The sequence below is a fragment of the Ailuropoda melanoleuca genome, chromosome X (assembly GCF_002007445.2).
Source record: "Ailuropoda melanoleuca isolate Jingjing chromosome X, ASM200744v2, whole genome shotgun sequence".
In the NCBI taxonomy this organism is placed as follows: domain Eukaryota; kingdom Metazoa; phylum Chordata; class Mammalia; order Carnivora; family Ursidae; genus Ailuropoda; species Ailuropoda melanoleuca.
In genome coordinates this window covers 45429634-45455174 of record NC_048238.1, presented here as the reverse complement: position 1 = coordinate 45455174, position 25541 = coordinate 45429634, and the positions used below count along the sequence as shown (strand labels likewise).

At 40.2% G+C, this 25541-nt stretch overlaps 1 protein-coding gene across 5 annotated transcripts in view; it reads left to right on the top strand.

Moving 5' to 3' along the window:
* The window catches only part of PFKFB1 (6-phosphofructo-2-kinase/fructose-2,6-biphosphatase 1), a 72019-nt gene that overhangs the window by 23092 nt on the left and 23386 nt on the right, over positions 1 to 25541 (top strand). For all 5 annotated transcript variants that reach the window (XM_034649496.1, XM_034649497.1, XM_034649493.1 and 2 more), the window contains exons 2-6: positions 18286 to 18411; positions 20347 to 20440; positions 21286 to 21352; positions 22571 to 22645; positions 23145 to 23201. In XM_034649496.1, the coding sequence (XP_034505387.1) occupies positions 18286 to 18411; positions 20347 to 20440; positions 21286 to 21352; positions 22571 to 22645; positions 23145 to 23201 (419 nt within the window). The remainder of the gene's footprint in view (positions 1 to 18285; positions 18412 to 20346; positions 20441 to 21285; positions 21353 to 22570; positions 22646 to 23144; positions 23202 to 25541) is intronic.

Genomic DNA, 25541 nt, shown 5'->3' with positions numbered 1-25541 from the left:
TCAATTTTATGGATTCTCTCAAAGAACCAGCTTCTAGTCCTGTTGATTTGCTCTACTGCACTTCTGTTTTCTAATTCATGATTTCTGCTCTAATTTTGGTCAGCTGCTTCCTTTTGAGTGGGTTAGGCCTGTCCCTCTGTTGATGTTCCAGCTTCCTGAGGTGAGAATATAGTAACTGCATTTTAGATTTTTCTATTCTTTTGAGTGAGGCTTGGATGGCTATGTATTTCCCCCTTAGGACTGCCTTTGCAGTATCCCATAGGTTTTGGACCGTTGTGTATTCATTCTCGTTGGTCTCCATAAATTGTTTAAATTGTTTTTTGATTTCCTGGTTTATTGAGTCATTCTTGAGCAGGATGGTTCTTAGCCATCAAGTGTTTGAGTTTCTTCCAGGTTTTTCCTTGTGGTTGAGTTCCAATTTCAGAGCATTGTGGTGTGAGAATATGCATGGGATAATTTCAATCCTTTGGTATCAGTTGAGACCTATTTTTTGTCCCAGGACATGATCTATTCTTGAGAATGTTCCATGGGCATTAGAATAGAATGAGTATTCTTTGGTTCTGGGGTGTAGTGTTCTATATATATCTATGAGGTCCAACTCGTCGAGTATGGCATTCAAAGCCTTTGATTCTTTGCTTAGTTTTTGCCAGGGTGTTCTGTCTATTTCTGATAGTGGGGTGNTCTATTTCTGATAGTGGGGTGTTTAGGTCCCCTACTATTAATGTGTTTTTATCTATATGTCTCTTTATTCTGGTTAAGAGTTGGCTTGTGTCTTGCTGCTCCCCTGTTGGGGTCATATATATTTATAATTGTCATATCCACTTTTTGAATACTTCTTTTAAGAATAATATAGTGCCCTTCTGTGTCTCTCTCTAAGGCCTCTAGTTTAAAATCCAGTCTATCTGATATGAGAATTGCTACTCCAGCTTTCTTTTGAGGTCCATTTGCATGGAAGATGGTACTCCATCCCCTTACTCTAAATCTGAATGCATCTTTGGGTTCAAAATTAGTCTCTTGTAGACAGCAAATGGATGGGTCATGTCGTTTTTTCCAATCTGCAACCCTGTGGCGTTTTATGGGAGAGTTTAAGCCATTTAGATTGATAGAGATTATTGACAGATATGATTTTAATGATGCCATTTCTCTTTAAAGTCTTTGTATCGGTTGTGACTTGCTGCTCTGTATCACTCTTGGGGCCTTTTTACCTTTATAGAACCCCCCTTAATATCTCCTGTAGTGCTGGTTTCATGGTTACTAAATTGGTTAATGCCTGGCANGTTTTATGGGAGAGTTTAAGCCATTTAGATTGATAGAGATTATTGACAGATATGATTTTAATGATGCCATTTCTCTTTAAAGTCTTTGTATCGGTTGTGACTTGCTGCTCTGTATCACTCTTGGGGCCTTTTTACCTTTATAGAGCCCCCCTTAATATCTCCTGTAGGGCTGGTTTCGTGGTTACGAAATTGGTTAATGATTGGCGATTTTGGAACGTCTTTATTTCTCCATCAATTCTGAATGACAGCCTTGCTGGATAAAGGATCCTTGGCTGCATGTTTTTCTCTGAAAGAGCTTTAAAAATGCCCCCCCAGCTTTTCTCTCATTCCAGGTCTGTGTAGACAGGTCTGACGTAATTCTGATACCTGTCCCTTGGTACATGAGAAATTTCTTTGCCCTGGCCGCTTTTGATACTGTTTCCTTGGATCTAATATTTGCGAATTGCACTATGACATGCCGTGGCGTAGGTTTGTCCTGGTTGAGCTTGGATGGGGTCCTCTCTGCCTCTTGGACACGAATGCTTGTTTCCCTTGCTAGATTAGGGAAGTTTTCAGCTACAATTTGTTCAAATATCTCTTCTAGACCTCTTTTTTTCTCCACTCCTTCAGGGATGCCGATGATTCTGACATCTACATTCGTGGGCGTTTCAGTAATCTCCCGTATTCTACATTCGTGGGCGTGGATTTTTTTAAGACCAGCTTCTATTTTCGTTTTTTCTTCTACTAACCCATCCTCCAATTCGCTAACGCGTTCCTCTGCCTCGGTGACCCTGGCCGTCAGAGCCTCTAGTTTTGACTGTATTTGGCCCATAGAATTTTTAATTTCTGTCAGATTCGCTCTCATTTCTGCCCTTAGGGATTCTATATTCTCAGCAACGCTTTCTCTGATGCTTTTTTCAAGTTTACTCATCATCTTGACCATTGTTGCTCTGAATTCCATTTCTGATAATTGGGATACATCCATATGTATTAATTCTGTGGCAGAGGCCACAGACTCATTATCTTTTCTTTGCTGGGGGGGACTCCTCCTTCTCATCATTCTGATGAGGAGAGATTGCGGGGTTGTCCAGAGCCCAAGTTATTGACTGGGACCCAGGCCGTGGGCCCTTGTTTTATAGAGATCTTAGGGATGTGGGCTTCTTCCTTAAAGATTTTATTTATTTATTTGAGAGAGAGACACAGACAGACAGCAAGAAAGGGAACCCAAGCAGGGGAGTGGGAGAGGAAGAAGCAGGCTCCAGGTGGAGAAGTCCGTTGAGGGACTCCTTTCTGGAACGTTGTGATCACACCCTAATCTGAAGACAGGCGCTTAATGACTGTGTCACTCAGGCGCTCCGGGTTGTGGGCTTCTTGATTTTTCAGCCTGCCTTCTCGGGGAGGGACCTGCTGGCCGGTACTCAGAAAACCCTTTTTGGGTAGAGTCTGCGTGTCCCCTGCGACGGGGGATGGGGATGGGCACCCTGTGAGCAGGTATTTCCCGGCTTTTGTTCTCTGGCGGTTTTCCCTGGCTGTTTGCTCTGCCTCTTCTTAGAGTCAGAGCAGCAGCGGCTGAAATTCAGCCTCTGTCTCTGAACAGAGGGATCACGGATCCTTCTCCACTGATGTTCTGCCACTTTAACTCTGTCTCTGTTGGTGCTGCTCAACCCTGCAGCATCCCGGGCTGTGTGCCCCACACCCGGCGTCCCAGCCCTCACTTCCAGGGCCGGCACATCCCTGTCCTTTGTGTTTCCAAACCCACCAGCCACCAGTCGCCAGCCGCCCCGCGCGGGCTCTCGGAGCTCCCCGTCTCAGTCTGGTGTCTCACGGGTGCTGACCGTGAGTCTGCCTCCTCCCCCGTACAGGTGGCCCTCCATCCGCCAGCTGCCCCGCGCATGCTCCTGGAGCTCCCGGTCTCAGCCTGGATCCAGTGAGCACACTGGAGCTCCGGAGCTCCGTGAGATGCTTGGTGGCGCACGCTCCCGGCTCCCGTTCTCAGTCTGCTGTCTCAAGCGTGCGGGTCGGTGGTCTCTCCGCTCCCCCGTGCAGGTGGCTACCGCTTCCCGGCACCCTGACACGGTGGCTCCCCTCCCCCTTCTGTTTATCTTCCGATATCTGTGCGCGGTTTCACGGCTCCCCACTTCGTACCTCGATACTCAGCGCTGGAGATGTTCATTTGTAGAGATTCAGATGTATCTTCCTGCGTCTCAGGCTGATTCCATGGATGTTCCTGCTGGTCTGGTACCTATCCAGCTCAACTCAGGGGACCGGCTGAAAAAGGTGTCCCCTACTCCTCCGCCATCTTAACCTCCTCCCCAATTCCAGTGTTTTCTTGCTTGCGTGGTTTCTGATGAGAAATCTTCTGTAATTCTTATAATTGTTCCTCTGTAGGTAAGTTGCCTACCCCGTCCCCTTTATGGCTTACTTCAAGATTTTCTCTTTGTCTCAGAGTTTCTGAAGTTGGTTGTAGATATAGGTACAAGAGGCTCTACATTTCTCTAGGGACCTTTTTTGTCTCTCCTCTTGGGTTTCAGGCTTTGCTTTAGGTTGTGCTTCAGAATCTCTCTCTTGAAGCTTTCCCAGTTGTAATTGCCGCTATTATTATTCAAGGATTATTAGTGTGGTAGAAAAGTGTGAGGGAAGGGTGGTGTTCTCCAGTCTCATCACAAAGTTTAATCTTTGGATTGCACAGTGGGCCTTTGATTGGGGGCTGTGTCCATTACAAGTGTTTTGATCCTTCTCTTGCTATAGCATTGTTATGCTATTACCTTAAAGTTCTCTCTTCTGTTGACTATGGCTATTATTGTTCTCCTTAGGTGACATATTAATGCTGGAGAAGTTGCTGTGGGTCAGACTTTTCTTCCCCCAGCTGTTGTAAAATTTAGAATGGCAAAGTCCTTCCTTTTGGAATCCATGCATTTGTTAGGGAGAAGAGTCTAAGAGGAAGTCACAATGGCTACCATTGCCCTCCTCTAGCAGGTGTCATACTGGGAGCTATCTTGTATCCTCAGAGTGAAAATCTTGTGGATTTCTTGAAAGAAATTTCTGCAAAAGTGTGGAGGCTCCTAAGAACACAGGCCTCAGAAGCTCCTAATTCTCATGCTACTCCATAGTCTCCAGCAGTATGCCAAAATTACTATTTAATTGTTCCAACTAGTTTCTGGCATCAAGTACTTTTGGCTCAAGATAAATAAACTAGATGATGTCTGCCTTTAGAAATGACTGACTTCACATCTCAGGGTGGCAGATTTCTATATGACCTCAATTATCAGATGGGTCCAAGAAGAGTCATTAATTTTCAGACTGACCAGTTTTTTTCGTTTTTTTTAATTTTAATTTTTTTTATTATATTATGTTAGTCAACATACAGTACAACCCTGGTTTCTGATGTAAAGTTTGATGATTCATTAGTTGCGTATAACACCCAGTGCACCATGCAATATGTGCCCTCCTTACTACCCATCACCAGTCTATCCCATTCCCCCACCCCCCTCCCCTCTGAGGCCTCAGTTTGTTTCTCAGAGTCCATAGTCTCTCATGCTTCATTTGCCCTTCTGATTACCCCCCTTTCTTTAACCCTTTCTTCCCCTACTGTTTTTCCTAGTTTTTATGTTCCATAGATGAGAGAAATCATATGATAATTGGCCTTCTCTGGTTGACTCATTTCACTTAGCATTATCTCCTCCAGTGCCGTCCATGTTGCAGCAAAAGTTGAGAACTCGTTCTTTCTGATAGCTGAGTAATATTCCATTGTATATAAGGACCAAAGCTTCTTAATCCAGTCAACACTTGAAGGGCATCTCGGTTCCTTCCATGATTTAGCTATTGTGGACAAGGCTGGTATGAACATTGGGGTGCATATGGTCCTTCTCTTCACTACGTCTGTATCTTTGGGGTAAATACCCAGTAGTGCAATGGCTGGGTCATAGGGTAGCTCAATTTTGAACTTTTTAGGGGACTTCCACACTGTTTCCAGAGTGGCTGCACCAACCTGCATTCCCACCAAAAATGTAGGAGGGATCCCCTTTCTCCACATCCTCTCCAGCAATTACTGTTTCCTACCTTGTTAATTTTTGCCATTCTAACTGGCATAAGGTGGTATCTTAGTGTGGTTTTGATTTGAATTTCCCTGATGGCTAATGATTTTGAACATTTTTGATGTGTCTGTTAGCCATTTGTATGTCCTCATTGGAAAAGAGTCTGTTCATATCTTCTGCCCATTTTATGGTTTCTTTATTTGTTTCTCACGTATTGAGTTTGAGAAGTTCTTTGTAGATGTTGGATACCAGTCTTTTATCTGTAGAATCATTTGCAAATATATTCTCCCATTTAGTGGGCTGCCTTTTAGTTTTTTTTACTGTTTCCTTGGCTGTGCAGAAGCCTTTGATCTTGATGAAGTCCCACAAATTCATTCTATCTTTTGTTTCTCTTGCCTTTGGAGATGTGTCATGAAAAAGGTTGCTTTGGCCGATGTCGTAAGGTTGCTGCCTATGCTCTCCTCTAGGATTTGGATGGATTCCTATCTCACATCGAGGTCTTTCGTCCGTTTGGAGTTTATCTTGTGTATGGTGTGAGAGAGTGGTCAAGTTTCATTCTTCTGCATGTACCTGGCCAATTTTCCCAGCACCATTTATTGGAGAGACTGTATTTTTTCCACCAGATGTTTTTTCCTGCTTTATCAAAGATTAGTTTCCCAAGGAGCTGAGGGTCCATTTCTGGGTTCTCTATTCTATTCCATTGGTCTATGTGTCCGTTTTTGTGCCAGTACCATGCTGTCTTTGTGATCACAGCTTTGTAGTACAGCTTGAAATCCAGCATTGTGATGTCCCCAGCTTTGTTTTTCCTTTTCAACAATGCCTTGGCGATTCGGGGCCTTTTCTGGTTCCGTACAAATTTAAGGACTATTTGTTCCAGTTCCTTGAAAAATGTCCTTGGTGTTTTGATTGGGATAGCATTGAAAGTGTAGATTGCTCTGGGTAGCATGGACATTTTAACTATGTTAATTCTTCCGATCCATGAGCCTGGAATATTTTTCAATCTTTTTTTGTCTTCCTCAATGTCTTTCAAGAGTGATTTATAGTTTCTAGAATATAGATTCTTTACATCTGGTTAACTTAATTCCAAAGTAACATATGGTTTTTGGTGCTATTGTAAACGGGATGGATTCCCTAATTTCTCTTTCTTCATTCTCATTATTTGTGTATAGAAATGTAACTATTTCTGAGCATTGATTTTATATCCCCCCACATTACTGAATTGCTCTATAACTTCTAAAAGTTTAGGAGTGGATTCTTTTGGGTTTTCCATATAGAGTATCATGTCATCTGTGAAGAAAGACAGTTTGACTTCTTCCTTGCTGATTTGGATACCTTTTATCCCTTTTTGTTGTCTGATTGCTGTAGCAAGGACTTCTTGTAAAATGTTGAATAATAGTGGCTAGAGTGGGCATCCTTGTCATGTTCCTTATTTTAAGGAAAAGGCTTTCAGCATTTCCCCTTTGAGAATGATATTTGCTGTAGGCTTTTCATAGATGGTTTTTATGAGATTGAGGAATGTACCCTCTAGCCCACCACTCTGAAGGGTTTTAATCAGGAAATGATGCCGTATTTTGTCAAATGCTTTTTCTGTATCTATTGATAGAATAATATGTTTTTTCGCTTTTTTCTTGCTGATAAAATTTAAGACACTGATAGTTTTGCGAATGTTGAACCACCCTTGCATTCCAGGGATGAATCCCACTTGGTCATGATGGATAATCCTTTAATGTACAGTTGGATGCTATTAGCCAGTATCTTCTTGAGGATTTTGGCGTCCATATTCATTAGGGAAATCGGTCTGTAATTCTCCTTTTGGATGGGATCTTTGCCTGGTTTGGGGATCAAGGTAATATTGGCCTCATAGAATGAGTTTGGTAGCTTTCCTTCTGTTTCTATTTTTTGAAATAGCTTTAGGAGAATAGGTATTAATTCTTCTTTGAATGTTTGGTAGAATTCCCCAGGAAAACCATCCAAGCCTGGAGTTTTATTTTTTGGAAGGTTGTTTATCACTGACTCAATCTCTTCATAATTTATTGGCCTGTTTAAAAATTAATTTCTTCCTGTTTCAGTTTGTAGTTTATAGGTTTCCAGGAAGGCCTCTATCTCTTCCAGATTGCTTAATTTATTGGCATATATCTGTTGATAAATGTTTCTAATAATCCTTCCAATTTCATTGGTGTTAGTTGTGACCTTTCCTTTTTCCTTCATAATTTTATTAATTTGGGTCCTTTCTCTAATCTTTTGGTTAAGCCTTGCCAGTGGTCTGTCAATGTTATTCATTCTCTCAAAGAACCATCCTCTAGTACTGTTGATCTGCTCTACTGTACTCCTGGTTTCTAATTCATTGATTTCTGCTCTAATCCTGGTCAACTCATTCCTCGTATGTGGATTAGGCCTGTCCCTCTGTTGCTGTTCCAGCTTCTTGAGGTGAGAATATAAAAACTGCATTTTAGATTTTTCTATTCTTTTGAGTGAGGCTTGGATGGCTATGTATCTCCCCCTTTGGACTGCCTTTGCAGTATCCCGTAGGTTTTGGACCGTTGTGTTTTCATTCTCATTGGTCTCCATAAATTGTTTAAATTGATTTTTGATTTCCTGGTTTATCGAATCATTCCTGAGCAGGCTGGTGCTTAGTCTCCAAGTGTTTGAGTTTCGTCCAAGTTTTTCTTTGTGGTTGAGTTCCAATTTCAAAGTGTTGTGTTCTGAGAAAATGCAGGGAATAATCTCAGTCTTTTGGTATCAGTTGAGAACTGTTTTGCATCCCAGAACATGGTCTATTCTTGAGAATGTTCCATGGGGATTAGAATAGAATGAGTATTCTTTGGTTCTGGGGTGTAGTGTTCTATATGTATCTATGAGGTCCAACTCATCGAGTATGGCATTCAAAGCCTTTGTGTCTTTGTCGAGTTTTTGCATGGGTGTTCTGTCTATTTCTGATAGTGGGGTGTTGAGGTCCCCTACTATTAATGTATTTTTATCTATATGTCTCTTTATTCTGGTTAAGAATTGGCTTGTGTATCTTGCTGCTCCCCTGTTGGGGGCATATATATTTAAAATTGTCATATCCACTTGTTGGATACATCCTTTAAGAGTATAGAGTGCCATTCTGCATCTCTAACTATAGTCTTTAGTTTAAAATCCAATCTATCTTATATGAGAATTGCTATCCCAGCTTTCTTTTGAGGTCCGTTTGCTTGAAAGATGGTATTCCATCCCTTTACTTTCATTCTGAATGTACCTTTTTGTTCAATATGAGTCTCTTGTAGACAGCAAATGGATGGGTCATTTCTTTTTATCCATTCTGCAACCCTGTGGCATTTTATGGTAGCATTTGGGCCATTCATATTGAGACTGAATTTTGAGAGATATGATTTTAATGATGCCATGTTGCCAGTAAAGTCTTTGTTTCTATCGGTTGTGACTTTCTGTTCTCTATCAATCTTGGGGCATTTTTACTTTTATGGAACCCCCCTTAATATCTCCTCTAGGGCTGGTTTCATGTTTATGAAATTGGTCAATGACTAGTGATTCTGGAAGGTCTTTGTGTCTCCATCAATTCTGAATGACAGCCTTTCTGGATAAAGATCCTTGGCTGCATATTTTTCTCTGAAAGAGCTTTAAAAATGCCCCCCCCAACCCTTTCTCTCATTCCAGGTTTGTGTACACAGGTCTGACGTAATTCTGATACCTTTGCCTTGGTACATGAGAAATTTCTTTGCCCTGGCCATTTTCAATACTGTACCCTTGGATCTAATATTTGCGAATTGCACTATGACACGACGTGGTGTAGGTTTGTCGTGGTTGAGCTTGGGAGGGGTCCTCTCTGCCTCTTGGACTCAAATGTTTGTTTCCCTTGTAAGATTAGGGATGTTTTCAGCTACAATTTGTTCAAATATCTCTTCTAGACCTCTGTTTTTCTCCACCCCCTCTGGGATGCCGATGATTCTGACATCGGAATGTTTCATTGAGTCAGTAATCTCCCATAACCTGCATTCCTGAGCGTGGATATTTTTTTGCCCAGATTCTATTTTAGCTTTCTCTTCTACTCACCCATCCTCTGATTCGGTGATATGTTCTTCTGCCTCATTCACCCTGGCCATCAGAGCCTCTAGTTTTGACTGCATTTGGCTCATAGAATTTTTAATTTCTGCCAGATTCGCTCTCATTTCTGCCCTTAGAGATTCTATATTCTCATTAACATTTTTGTTATTACTTTTTTCAAGTCTACACATCATCTTGACCATTGTTACTCTGAATTCCATTTCTGATATTGGTTATATCCATATCCATTAGTTCTGTGGCAGAGGCCACAGACTCATTGTCTTTTCTTTGCTGGGGGGGATTTTTCCGTCTCGTCATTCTGATGAGGAGGGGTTGCGGGGTTATCCAGAGCCCAAATTATTGCCCGGGACCCAGGCCGTGTGCCCTTGTTCTATAGAGATCCTAGGGATGTGGGCTTCTTGATTTTTCAGCCTGCCTTCTGGGGGAGGGGCCTGCCACGCCGTTACTCAGGTTACCCTGTTTTGGTAGAGTCTCCATGTCCCCTGCGAGTGGGGATGGGGATGGGAACACTGTGAGCCAGTATTTACAGTTTTTGTTCTCTGACGGCTTTCCCTGGCAGTTTTCTGTGCCTCTTCTGAGATTCAGAGCAGCAGTGGCCGAATCTCAGCCTCTGTCTCAGAACAGAGGATTCATGGCCCATTCTCCACTGATGTTCTGGCCACTTTAACTCTGTTTCTGTTGGTGCTTCTCAATGCTGCAGCATCCCGTGATGTGTGCCCCACACCCAGCGTCCCAGCCCTCACTTCCAGGGCCGGCGTGTCTCTGTCCTTTGTGTTTGTAACACCGCCAGCCGCCAGCCGCCCCCGCACGCTCCTGTAGCTCCGGTCTCAGTCTGGTTTCAGTGAGCACACTGTAGTTTTGTGAGAGGTCTGGTGGCGTGCACTCCCCGGCTCATGGTCTCAGTCTGCTCTCTTGCGGGTGCTGGTCCGGGAGTCCGCCCGCTCTCCCGTGCAGTTGGCTACCACTTCCCGGCACCCAAACATGGCGGCTCCCTCCATCTTCCATTTGTCTTCCGATATCTGTGCGCGGCTTCATGGCTCCCTGCTTCATACCTCAATACTCAGCGCTGGCGATGTTCATTTGTAGAGATCCAGATGTATCTTCCTGCATCTCAGGCTGATTCCGTGGATTTTCAGGCTGGTCTGGTACCTATCCAACTCGACTCAGGGGACCAGCTGAAAAAGGGGTCCCCTACTCCTCTGCCATCTTAACCCCCCCCAGACCTGTTTTTTATATGGAGAAGAGCACTAACTTATAAGCTGTTGGAACAGAAACTTAAAATTCCTTGGTTATTTTATAAACCCTCAAATTAGACATTTTTATTGTTATTTTCCAAGTTCATGTTGGCTTCTTTTTACCTTCATGTTTGCCATTTTACTTGTTCACCATTTCTTCTTGACTGTTAGCCCTTCCTTCTGGGACCACTTTTCTTCTTCCTTATGTATATCCCATACAACCCCTCATACTGAAGGTCTGTTGGTAAATTCTATCAGTTGTTTGCTTGAAAATGTATTTATTTCATCCTCATTCTTGAAAAAGAGTTTTGGAGAATACACAGTACTGACTTAATAGTTATTTTCTCATAAGACTTTTATGATATTATTCCTCTATCTCTGGTTTTCATTACTGCATTGACACATGCATTGAAAATATAAATGTCACTCTTATTAGGGATTATTTTTCCCTTATTACCTTTCAATATTTATTTGGTTTTAGTGCTCTTATATTTTATTATGATTTTTCTAAATGTTGCTTCTTTTCATTTTTATTTTTTAAGCTGGGCTTTCCTTTCCTGAGCACTGGTGTTTTTCATCAATTCTGAAAAAAAATTCTCTCACATATAATTTATTCAAATGTTGCTTTTCCCACATTATTTCTCTCTTCTCCTTCTGGAACTGCAATCAGACTCATGATAGACTTTCCATTCTATCCATGCCTTTATTTCAATTTCATATTTTTATCCTTTTTCTATGGTACATTCTTTATAAATTCTTCAGATTTATCTTCAAGTTCATGAATTCTCTTTACCTTTTTAAAATTTGTTGTTTAATCTAGACATTACATATTTAATTTTAATGATTTTATCTATTTTATATAAATTCAATTAAATAACATCTAGTAGAGTATTAGTTTCAGAGTTAGAGTTTAGTGATTCATCAGTTGCATGTAACAACCACTGCTCATTACATCAATTGCACTCCTTCATGCCCATCACCCACTCATCCACCTCCCCTCCAGCAACCCTCAGTTTGTTTCTTATATTGAAGAGTCTCTAATGGGTTGTCTCCCTCTCTGATTTTGTCTTATTTTATTTTCCCTCTCTTCCCCTATGTTCATCTGTTTTGTTTCTTAAATTCCATATATCAGTGAAATCATATGATATGTCTTTCTCTGACTGATTTATTTCATTTAGCATAAAACCCTCTAGTTCCATCCACATCATTGCAAAGGGCAAGATTTCATTCTTTTTGATGGCTGAGTAATATTCCATTGGATATATATCCCAAATCTTCTTTATCCATTTGGCTGTTGAAAGACATCTGGTCTCTTTCAATATTTTGACAATTGTGGATATTGCTGCTATAAACATTGGGGTGCATGTGCCCCTTCAAATCACTATGCTTGTATTCTTTGAATAAATATGCAGTAGTGCAATTTCTGCATCATAGGATAGTTCTATTTTTAAATTTTTGAGGAACTTCCATACTGTTTTCCAGAATGTCTGCACCAGTTTGCTTCCCCACCAACAGTGTAAGAGGGTTCCCTTTTCTCCTCATCCTTGCCAACATTTGTTGTTTCCTGACTTGTTAATTTTAGCTATTCTGATTGGTGTGAGGAGGTATCTTATTGTGGTTTTGATTTGTTTTTCCTTGATGCTGAGTGAGGTTGAGCATTTTTTTCATGTGTCAGTTGGTCATTTGTATGTCTTCTTTGGAGAAATGTCTGTTCATGTCTTCTGCCCATTTCTTGACTGGATTATTTATTTTTTGGGTGTTGAGTTTGGTAAGTTCTTTATAGATTTTGGATACTAGCCCTTTAAGACATTTGCAAATATCATCTCCATTCTGTAGGTTGTCTTTTGGTTTTACAACTGTTTCCTTTGCTGTACAAGTTTTTTACCTTGATGAAGTCCCAATAGTTCAGTTTGCTTTTGTTTCCTTTGCCTTTGAAGACATGTCTAGCAAGAATTTACTGCAGCTAAGGTCAAAGAGGTTGCTGCCCGTGTTCTCTTCTAGGATTTTGATGGATTCTTATCTCACATTTGGGTCTTTAATCCATTTTGAGTTTATTTTCCTGTATGGTGTGAGAAAATGGTACAGTTTCATTCTTCTGCATGTGGGTGTCCAATTTTTCCAACACCATTTGTTGAAGAGACTGTCTTTTTTCCATTGGATAATCCTTCCTTCTCTGTCAAAGATTAGTTGACCATAGAGTTGAAGGTCCCTTTCTGGGTTCTCTATTCTGCTCCATTAATCTATTTGTCTGTTTTTGTGCCAGTACTATACTGCCTTGATGACTACAGCTTTGTAATAGAGCTTGAAGTCCGGAATTGTGATACAACCAGCTTTGGTTTTCTTTTTCAACATCCCTTTGGCTATTTGGAGTCTTTTCTCATTCCATATAAATTTTAGGATAATTTGTTCCAGCTCTGTGAAAAATGTTAATGGCATTTTGATAGGGATGGCACTGAATGTGCAGATTGCTTTGGGTAGCATAGACATTTTAACAATATTTGTTCTTCCAGTATACGAGCAGGAAATGATTTTCCATTTTATTCTGTCTTCCTTAATTTCTTTCATAAGTGTGCTATACTTTTCAGAGTCCAGATCCTTTCCCTCTTTAATTAGGTTTATTTCTAGGTGTCTTATGGGTTTTGGTACAATTGTAAATGGGATTGTTTTTTAATTTCTCTTTCTTCTGTCTCATTGTTATTGTATAGAAATGCAACTGATTTCTTTGCTTTTATTTTATATCTTGCCACTTTGCTGAATTCCTGTATGACTTCTATTGATTTTGGGGTGGAGTCTTTTGGGTCTTCAAGATAGAATACTATGTCATATGTGAAGAGTGAGTTCGACTTCTTTGCCAATGTGGATGTGTTGTATTTCTTTTTATTGTCTGATTGCTGAGGCTAGGACTTCTAGTACTATGATGAATAACAGTGGTGAGAGTGGACATCCCTATCTTATTTCTGACCTTAGCAGAAAAAGCTCTCATGTTTTCCCCATTGAGGATATTCACTGTGGGTTTTTTGTATATGGCTTCTATGATGTTGAGGTATGTTCTTTCTATTCCTACATGGCAGAGAATTGTTTTTTGTTTTGTTTTGCTTTGTTTTTATTTTCCTATTCTCTTTTTTTTAATGTTTTTTATTATATTATGTTAGTCACCATATAGTACATCCCTGGTTTCTGATGTAAAGTTCGATGATTCGTTAGTTGCATATAACACCCAGTGCACCATGCAATACATGCCCTCCTTACTACCCATCACCAGCCTGTCCCATTCCCCCACCCCCCTCCCCTCTGAAGCCCTCAGTTTGTTTCTCAGAGTCCATAGTCTCTCATGCTTCATTCCCCATTCTGATACCCCTTTCTTTATCCCTTTCTTCTCCTACTGATCTTCCTAGTTCTTATGTTCCATAGATGAGAGAAACCATATGATAATTTTAATTATAATATGTATTGGTGTGGATATGCTTTTATTGATTTTGTTGGAGTATCGCTGTGCCTCTTGGATCTGGGTATCTGTTTCCTTCCACAGATTAGGGAATTTTTTAGTTATTATTTCTGCAAGTGGATTTTCTGCCCACATTTTTCTCTCTTCTGGGATCCCTATACTATGAATGTTATTATGTTTGATGGAGTCTCTCAGTTCCCTGAATCTATTCTCATTTTGCATAATTCTTTTTTCTCTCTTTTGTTCAGCTTGATCACTTTCAGTTACTCTGTCTTCTAGATCACTAATTTGTTCTTCTGCATCGTCCAGCCTGCTGTTCATTTTATTAAGTGTGTTTCTCATTTATTGAACCCTTTATCTCTGTTATGTTATTCCTTATCTGTGTTTTAAGGGCCTCACTGATGCCTTCCAGTCTTTTCTCGAGTCCAGTGTGTATCTTTATGATCATTACTTTAAATTCTCTGTCAGGCATGTCACTTACATCTGTTTTGCTTAGACCTCTGGTCATGGCCTTATCTAGTTCTTTCATTTGGAATAAATTTGTCTGTCTTCTCATTTTATGTAAGTCCTTATGCATGTTCCTGTATGTTAGGAAAGTCAGCTACTTCTCCTATTCTTGAGGATAATGGCCTTATGAAGAAGAGGTCCTATAATACCCTTTAGTATAGTGTCCCCTATTCCCCATGGCCTAGTGTTTCAGGGCATGTCTCCATTTGTGCTGCATGTGCTCTGCCATTGTACCCCTGCTGCTTTATCCTTTAGGCCAGTCATCTGCAAAGGCTCTCATTATCTGTTGTGGCCAATATTTGGTACCTGGTCTGAGTGTGGCAAGTTTTAACTAGGTGTGTTCTGGTCTGCTTGTGCTTTCACCATTGCTGCAAGAACCAAGGCCCAGCAAAACCCCTGGTTCGAGGGATGCAATGTGGGCAGGGGTTTGGGCTGGTCTTCTAGGGGAAGGGTCCTGCCACAATGGAACTGAGGCAAGTATGACTAGGAAGGGCAGTCCCACCAGAGTGTGTGTGTGTGGGGGGGTGGCAGTGTTTGGTATAAACTAGTTTGGTAGCAAGGGTAGGCCTTGGCTGGCTCGCACAAGTGGTCCTGTGCCTAAACTGAGGGGTGGGGGAGAGAAATGGTGCCTGTCATTCCCTTTGTTCCCAGAGGGGTCTTTCCTTGAATGCTGCTACTAAGTGACACACTCCAAATAACCTCCCCATTTTGTGTCTCAGGCACTCTTCAGATTGCTGTTTTCAAGTTGTATGCCTGAGGGCTGTTTACCCTGCTTTCTCTCTAAGAGCATCTTTAATGCCTTCTGTGCTTTCCCAGAGCCAATCCTGCTGGCCATTAAACCTGCAGGCTTTAAGCCCTGGTAGTTACAAGAACTCAAAAAATTCAGCCCCTCTTACTTTCCAAGTCCATTTCCATGGGTGTTTGTCTACCCCATGTGGGCTCCCCTGTGTGCTAATCTGTCTCTCACCCTCTTCTGCAACTGCAGCTTCTTCCCCACCATGGTGGCCATGATCTGTTTCTCTCCAAAGGTGTGTTTCTATACTTCTTACCTTCTTCAATGTGGCCTCTTCTCTACCTTTAGTTGTGGAGTCTGTTCTGCCAGTCTTCAGATTGGTTTGGGGGTTATTTAAGATGATTTGATAGTTATCTAGTTGTATTTGTGGGACAAGGCAAGCCTAGAGTTTTCCTACTCCACCACTGTCTTCCCAGACTTCTTTGTTTCTTTTTTTTTCATCTTTTTTTTTTTTGCCTTTTCCTCATCTTATTTGAGCATTTTCATGATCCCATATTATTGCTTGTGTTTAGTTATCATTTATATATCTTTGTGTTTTTCGGGGGTTTTTTGTTGTTGTTGTTTGTTTACTTTTTTAGTGGTCCCCCTAGGGTTTACAATGTGTGTTTTAAAATAATTTGGGTTCACTTTCAAATAACACTATATTACTTTACATATAGAACAAGTACTTTACAACAGAATATTACCAGACTCTTCCCTCCTTTCCATGTGTCGTTGTTTCATTTCATTTTGATATATGCTATGAACACCCAATACATTATCACTATTATTGCTTTAAACAGTTATCTTTCAGAACAATTAAAAATATGCAAAATAAAAGTTATATTTTGCCTCAGTTTATTCCTTTTCTAATGATCTTCTTTAATGATGTAGATCCAATTTTCTGACCAATATCATCTTTTCTGTCTAAATATTGTTCTTTAATATTTCTTATAAGACAGGTCTGCCCATGATGAATTTCCTGTTTTTGTTTGCCTGAAATAGAAGTATTTATTTCGCCTTTGTTGTTACAGGACTTTTTTGCTGAATTTAGAATTCCATATTGGCAGGGTTTGTGGGGTTTTTGCTGTTGTTGTTGTTGCTGTTGTTGTTTACTTTCATACTTTAAATTTTTCATTCCACTATCTGTTTTGCTTATTTGGCTTCTGACAAGAAGTCCAGTGTAATTCTCTTCCTTATTCTTCTGTAAGTAAGGTGTTCCAACCATCCCTTTTCCCTGGCTTCTTTCAGTACTTTATTTTTGCCTAATTTTCTGCAGTTTGAATTTGCTATGTCTAGGTGTGGTGTGCTTCTCTTTTAAATTTTATTTATCCTGCTTGGTATTCTTTGTGATACTTGGATCTGTGGTTTGGTATCAATAACTCAATTTTGGAAAATTTTGGCAATTCTTTCTTCAGATATTTCTTCTTTCCCATTATCTCCCTCTTCTCCTTCTGTTATTCTAATTACATATATATTACATTCTCTATATACATTCGAATTACATATATATGTATATATATGATAGTTATATGTTGCAAATATATTACACTATTTGATACTTTCCCAAAGTTCTTGGATGTTTTGTTCTATTTTGTTTTGTCTTGTTTGTTTGTTTTTTACTATTTTTTTCTCTCTGCATTTTAGGGTGTGTAATTTCTACTGATCTATCTTCAAGCTCATATATTCCTCAGCTACGTTAACTTATGAGAACACTGAAGACATTCTTCAGATTACTGTGTTTTTCTCTTGCATTTACATTTGATTCTTTCTTATACTTTCCATCCCCATACTGAAATTATCTATCTGATCTTCCATGTTGTCTACCTTTTCTAAAAAGCTTTTAACTTATCAATCATAGCTATTTTAAATTCCTTGCCTGATAATTCCAACATGTGTATCATAACTGAGTCTGATCCTGATGATTTGTCTCTTCAGACCATTTTTTTCTTGCCTTGATTCTTCCCTTTGTGCTGCTCTCTGGAGACAATTATCTTTTGCATACTTTGAAGATGTACTCTTCTATTATTTTACTTATTTTAGTCTGGTAGTAGGGAATAGGGGACTAATGACATTTCATATTAGTCTGATTAAGCCTCAGTCTTAGGCAGGCTTATCCTCAGTCTTGGAGGTGTGACCTTCCCATGTGTTCCTGACTCTTCTTTAACTATAACGGTGGGCCTAGTGCATATTCCTATGCCTCCTGGGCTACAGTATTTTTTCCATTTTCCTTCTCCAGCTGTGGTGAATTTCTACCAGTGTCCTCAGTTTCTGTTGTCCTTCCTTCTGCAGATTAAGGCTTATTTTCTTTAGGGAGATGGAGTAGATTGATTTCATCAGAGTTTCAATGGTGTTGGCCATTCCTCTCTGTCAGCTGTGGTTAATTTCTACCAGTGCTCTCAAACTACAGTTGCATTCCTTTTCTCTGTGAAGACTAAGGCTTTTGTTTTACAGAATACAGAGGGAGAATGGTCTGGGCATTTCAGCCCATGACTGCTCTTCTGTTTTTCTCTCTAAGCCAGAACTACAAGGCATCTTTCTCAGAATTCTTCTGTCTTCCCTGTCAGCTGGTGGAATTCCTAGAAGATGCAAAACCACCTATGTTTTCAGCCCCCAGGGGCTTCACATTCCCATACTAGCCCACAGTGAACCTTTAGCAATTTATTAAAAATTTTTAGCTGAGTCTTCTTATGAGTTTTATGTTGTGCAGTAGTATCTATGAAAGACAAAAAAATACCTGGGCCCTATTGCTCCCTGCAGATGTCTGCCTGTCTCTGTGAATTTGGGGTTAGCTGTTCACACTGTAATCTGTTTTCTAATGAATTCAGAAGTCTGTTTGAAAATTTCCAGGTTTTTGTTATTGTTGTTGTTATAATGGTAGAGAAGATTTCTTTCCAATTCAACATCTCTGAGCTGATACCAGAAGATGATGGGAACCTGGGGATAAGATTTTGAGATTTTGTTTATCTTCCAGCATCAATACCACAGTTTACCAATTCCCCCACAATGGTGATCATGGTGGGTTTACCAGCTCGAGGAAAGACCTACATCTCCACGAAGCTCACAAGATATCTCAACTGGATAGGAACACCAACTAAAGGTATGTCTCTGAAACCCTTTGTTCTACAGCCCCCTCCTGGCCATTGGCTGAAGAGTAAGGTAGCAGGCCTCAGAAAGGATATTCCCTCAATACCAGGAATGCCTCAAAACATTATAACCAATCTTAGGATTACTACTACTACTACTACTACTACTACTACTACTACAACTGTAACTACTACTACCACCACCACCACACTCTTAAAAGTTTTACAATTTCTTGAGCACATACTCTCTGCCTAACTGCATTCTGGGTACCAGGTATAGGAAAACTAGTAAGATTAAATGTCTGCTCTCAGGGACCTCCAGTTTTGCAAGACCGTAACACAATCCTATCAGTAATATACTATTTTTATTACCATTGTTATTTTTTATTACCATTATTATTATTACCACACCAATATTACTATTTTGATTAGCATTACCATTTACTCAAAAACTTAAGATTTTCTTCAAGCCTTAGGTTATGTAGAATCAAGTACATTGAAGCCACAGCCCGGAGTTTCCCACAAGGTCTTCACTAAAGCTGGGCACCTTCATTCACCTCATCCTCTGGAGCTCAGAAGGTGTCCACTCTCTCCAAGCCTCTCTTTAGGTCTGGGCTTGTTGACTTCCCCTCCCCAGCTGGAAGTAGTCCTGCCTTTTTCCACATCCAGAAGGGCCTCCTTCTCTGCCTGTCAACTGTGTGGGAACTCTATGTTTACTGGTTTACTGTCTGTCCTACCTGCTGGATTGTGAGCTACTTGGGGCCCCATCATGAATATCTCATCTATCTTTGAGACTTCAGAACTCCTGTCCTGCTTCACAGAGTGTGCATCAGAATGTATTTATCGAATGGATGAATGAAATATTGCATTAACCTCTTATCCTTTTTCTCCGCTTTTACTTATCTTCTCTCAGGTTTTTTCACTATTACTGATGAGAAAGTATGGCTTAGATAGGGCAATAAATTTAGATTCTCTGTCATGATACAGGAAAATGTAATAACATGGGACTAGGATTCAGGAGGACCAGTCTAGTTCTGTTACCTGTTGACTCACTGTTTGATCCTTAGTTGTGCAGAAACTTTTTATCCTGATGAAGTCCCATATGTTCATTTTATCTTTTGTTTCTCTTGCCTTTGGAGATGTGTCATGAAAAAGTTTGCTCTGGCCGATGTCGTAGAGGTTGTTGCCTATGTTCTCTAGAATTTTGATGGATTCCTGTCTCACATCGAGGTCTTTCATCCATTTGGAGTTTATCTTTGTGTATGGTGTGAGAGAGTGGTCAAGTTTCATTCTTTTGCATGTAGCTGTCCAATTTTCCCAGCACCATTTATTGAAGAGACTTTTTTCCACTGGATGTTTTTTCCTGCTTTATCAAAGATTAGTTGCCCAAAGAGCCGAGGGTCCATTTCTGGGTTCTCTATTCTGTTCCATTGGTCTATGTGTCTGTTTTTGTGCCAGTACCATGCTGTCTTTGCGATCACAGCTTTGTAGTACAGCTCGAAATCCGGCATTGTGATGATCCTTAGTGACTGATTTTACTCACTGGATCTGTTTTCTTACCTTTCCAATAGACTAGAGCATTGAAAGGGTTAGAGTTTATGATAAAATAGAATAGTGGAAAGTTCACTAGCTTTGGAGCCAAACAGACCTGGGTTTTTTTTTTTTTCTCAAACAGACCTGGTTTTTAATCCCAGCTTCCCACTTATTAACTAAGAAAGTTACTTCCTATTTCTGAAATTCAATTTCTTCCTTTGTGAAATGGGATTGTAATTTCTATGTTGCAGGGTTGTTGTGAGGAATAAATGAGATGGTAGCCATAATTTGAAGCTTTATAAGTATATTATATAGCTATAAATTATACCTCCTTCTATCTCTAAATCCCTCCCAGCAATGAGATATTTTTCTGCTAGAATATTTTCAACCCCTTCACCAGGTCTCCTTGCTTTCAGTGTTTAATTTAGGCCAGTACCGACGAGAGGCAGTGAGCTACAAGAACTATGAATTCTTTCTCCCAGACAACATGGAAGCCCTACTTATCAGGAAGTAAGTGCCTAATATTTTAGAGATCAGTGCTGCCCCTGGTTAAAGGAGGGCTTTCTTCAGATAATGGGGGTGTGGAGCAGAGTAATTTGGGTTAGGAAGGAGGTCTTCCAGACTCTCAAAGGGTGATTGGGAAAGCCCTGCTTCTAGCCTGCCCAAAGCCTGTTTCTGGTCATAACCATCCCCTACTTAAGAACTTAGGAACTAATGGTCTCCTACTCCTTATGGGAGAGAGGGGAAATTTAAGTGTCTGAGCATTTAAGAGTCTCAATAGCTTGGCCCATTCCAGTCTCTCCAGTCCCATTTATTCAATCTCAAGTTCTCTCTCCCCTACAAGACACTGAGCACTTCCAGAACAGATCCTAGGTCTCATTTATTGATCCATGCCCTTATAATAGAACCCAGCAAAGAGTAATCACTAAATAGATTTTTGCCAAATACACGAATATATTGCCACCATCATACCTGTGCTTGTACTGTTACCCATTCCAGGAATGCCTTCTACTTCACAGACCATATACTCAAACTCTACCTGGATTTAAGAACCAGTTCCAGTTGAGCTCTATCACCTCAAAGGTTGTTTTTAATATTATGGCTTTGTCACTAGTCCACTTTTCTTGGGTATGCCACTATATGCCTGCCCCTAAGATGTGCACACAGAGACACTTTCAACTGTGTGACCTGTCTGTGCTTATCATAGTGCCTAGAACATAGGATATCCTGTGTAGATGTTTCATAGGTGAATAATTTAATGTGAGATATCTGAGAGATGGTGCAAAAAATAATGGAGAAAAATAGAAAAGAACTCAATCAGGGATTGTCTCTGTTTCTTTCTCCATCTTTCTCAGGCAGTGTGCCCTGGCAGCCCTGAAGGATGTCCATGACTATCTCAGCCATGAGGAAGGTCATGTTGCGGTAAGAAAATTTGCATTTTCCCACAAGTTTCTGCCAGAATGAAGGACCCCTAATATGTATTGAGCACTTACTATGTTCTACACACTATTCTAAGTACTTTGCACGTATTACTTAATTCCACCCTCTCCCATGAAACAGGCATTTCTGTTATACTCCATTTTATAGCCCAGAAAAAAATGGCACAGAGAGTTTGAATAATTTCCCAAGGTGGCATGTATGCAGCAAGGCCAAAACTAGAATTCAGGTTGTATAGGTCCAAAATCTACACTCATAACCGCTATGTTTCACAACTCCATCCCCAAGAATGCAGTAAGACTGTGGTATAGTTTAAAACTACAATACAAACATTTTTAAGTTCTAGAGATTTACCTAAATATCTAGTCAATTTAATCTCATAGACCCTTGGGGTAAGATTTGTGAATTCTAAAAGGGGAAAAGATCCTCAAATGGTCCCACCTTAGATGCTGAGAATAGGGAGTTGTTTCCTGTTCTTGAAGAGCTCCAAATTAATGGGGAAGGAAGAAGCCACAACTAGGAGTTGAGAAGATACGTTCTAGCTCTCCTAGCAACTCTTGGTGGCCCTGGTTAAGGCAAATCTTTCCTCTAATCCTTGGCTATTTTACCTATGAAATTACCCTAACAAAAATTTACAGTTTTCCTCATTTATACCTAGAGTCTGCTACATTTCTGGACTGACAGCAAGGGCTCAATGAATGCTTAAGAAATTGGCACAAATCAATTTCAAATCCTTCCCTTTTTTTTGATGTAAATTTTCATGATTCATTAGTTGCGTATAACACCCAGTGCTCCATGCAATATGTGCCCTCCTTAATACCCATCACCGGCCTATCCCAGTCCCCCACCCCCCTCCCCTCTGAAGCCCTCAGTTTGTTTCCCAGAGTCCATAGTCTCTCCTGGTTCATTCCCCCTTCTGTTTACCCCCTCTTCATTCTTCCCTTCCTCCTCCTACCGATCTCCCTGCTATTTCTTATGTTCTATAAATGAGTGAAACCATATGATAATTGTCTTTTTCTGCTTGACTTATTTTACTTAGCATAATCTCCTCCAGTTCCATCTCTCGCATCCTTCTCATCCTTCAAAACTCAGTCAAGTTCTATCTCACCTTGGAAGCTCTCCACTTAGCATAAGGATAGTCAAGGAGTAGGTGTTCTCTCAAAACCAGATTCAGAGAAATCCAATCTCATCATTGGTTTCTAGGTTTTTGATGCTACCAACACCACCAGAGAACGACGGTCACTAATTCTGCAGTTTGCTAAAGAACATGGTTACAAGGTATAGTAACACTCCCACTCTTATCTAGAACCTACTTATCTAGTACAAACCCCAAAGAAAGGCAAACCAGAGGACTCCAATCTGCCAAATCAGCTATAAATCAGGCTCGACATTTTCATTTGGTTATATGGCTTTCCAGATCACAGTTAGAAGAAACAAAACTGAACAGGAAAGAGGTGCCATGTTAGGTAATGGAAGATAATTGCTGACAGGCTGACACTGTTGGGGGTGGAAATGAGGAAGGAGGGAAGAGAACTACTACAAAAAGCATATATAAGAACTAAAAACAAGAAAAACATTTTTAAAATAATCTAGGACCATTCAGTTTAGAGTCAATATGCCTCATAAAACTCAGAATCCTGAAAGTAGCACTGTATGAAATTATGTTGTCAGAGATACCCCTAGGGATGACTCAGAGCCACCGAGAAGAGGTGAAGCTATGTTTGGCCCTACCAAATATAATTCCCTGCTGAAAATTTCTCTTCTTTTTCTCTTATAGGTCTTTTTCATTGAGTCCATCTGTAATGACCCTGGCATCATTGCAGAAAACATCAGGGTAAGGAGCAAAGAGCACCTTACTCTTTCCTCCTTACTTTTCCTCAGGCTTGGATAATACCTAAAAAGACCTCTATGAGGCATTAAGGTGGTATTCTTCTCCAAGCTTCTCTTCTTACTTCCTATAGGAAGTATTTCCTGACTATCCTGGCCTAAAACAATCCTATGAAATTTAAAGAAGCCATAATATAGAGTCCTTAATATGCACTGGGCACAAAGCTTGACCCTTATTGATTTGTTACAATAAACCTGCATGTTAGGAATCATTTCATTGTTGGAGAGAGGAAACATAGAATCCAAAAGAAGAGTTTTCAAGGATTCATACAACCAGAAAGAAGTAGAACTGGGACTGGACCTCAGGCTTGTATCAGAAATATAACTACTCTTAGATTCTAGACATGTGGTCTAGAACTGGATCATTGGCCACATTTTATTGTTCCTTATTTCATGAAATTACTGGAGCTCAGAGACAGAAGAGACCTTATAGGTTACCTCCCTCAGCCCTCCATCAGATACTTGAAATGGCAGCTAAATGTTTGTCTGTATCTTCTTTTCATACCTCCAATGAAAAGAGACTCATCGCTTTCATCAAATGCAGTCCAATCAAGCTGAAATCTGCCTCCCTGAAATTTTAACTGATTTGTCCTATTTTTGTCTCTTAAGGCATATAACAGGTCCAATCCCTTTGTTCTTCATCCACCCTTCCATCTATCCATTTACTGATTCAACACAATTTGAATCTATACAACAGAACTGGGCCATTCTGTGTATTAGAGACATAGAGGAGAGTCCTGACCTTGAGCTCACAGTCTAGTGAGAGATACTGAGAGATACTGACAAATTTATAGACATAACAGTGAGTCAGTGCTGAGATGAAGAAATAAAGGAGGCTCTGGGAGAACACTCTTGAGTACCTAACCTTGCATGGGAGGGATAGATATGTATCAGGGAAGGCTTCTCAATGAAAGCAATAGCCAACTTGAATCTTGAAGAATGCATAGGAATTTGGCAGGTGAAGAATTGGAAATAAGGGACTAGCATATACTAATTATGTTATCTCTAGGGAACTATATAACTAGTTCAAGTTGGCTAGAGCAAAGTGTGTGGAGGAAAAGGAATGCAATGGGAGAGAGATGAAGAAATCATTTTGGACTCAATTATGACAAATGGGTCACCCAATAAAATAGTTCACACTGTGCTCTAAAAGATATAAGGAAATGGTGAAGAGTTTTAAACAGAGGAATGCCATGGTCAGATGTGCATGTTAAAAATATCTTTCTGGCTGCTAGTATGAGGAATACATCAGAAGTAACAAGACCGTAGACAAGATAAATTAGTCACAAAACTAGAGTAAGTGCCCAGTCAAGAAGGAATGGAAATCAATAGAAGGGTGTATTTAGAAGATAGAGTGGAGAGTATCTGGTGCCTGCTGAGAGGTGAGGGATGAAGACACATTTAGGATGACTCCCATATTCTTTTTAGGCTCAGGTAACTGGATGGATGATAGTGCTATTCACTGAGATGACAGATGTGGGTGGAGAAGATAGGCATTGGGGGATTAGGAGACATCAGCCTTTCAGAAATTTAAAGCCAACGTGTCATGTTCTCTCATTAAACACTCAATACATGTAAGCTATTACGACACCTGGCCAAAATCTCCTGTTCCTCTTCTTCAACCATTTCTCACATCACAATTTCTGGTTCTCTTTTATTTTTTCATTTTTTATTTAAATTCAATTAATTAACATATAGTATAGTATTAACTTCAGAGGTAGAGTTTAGTGATTCATCAGTTGCATATAACTATTGCTCATTACATCAAGTGCCCTCTTTAATGCCCATCACCCAATTACCCCATCCCCCATTCACCTGCCCTCTAGCAACCCTCAGTTTGTTTCCTATAGCTTAAGAGTCTCTTATGGTTTTTCTCCTTCTCTGATTTCATCTTATTTTATTTTCCCCTCCCTTCCTCTATGATTCTCTGTTTTGTTTCTTAAATTCCACATATGAGTGAAATCAGGGTGCCTGGTGTTTCAGTTGTCTTCTGCTCAGGTCATGATCCCAGAATCCTGGGATCGAGTCCTGCATTGGACTCCCTGCTCAGTGGGGAGTCTGTTTCTCCCTCTTCTTCTGCCCCTCCCCCCACTTGTTCTCTCTCTCTCAATCTCTCTCTCTGAAATAAATAAATAAAATCTTTTAAAAAAAGAAATCATAGGATAATTGTCTTTCTCTGATTGCCTTATTTCTTATTCTTATTTCTTATGACTCAGCTTAATACCCTCTAGTTCCATTCATGTCATTGATTTTATTTTTTTGTTGGCTGAGTAATATATATATATAA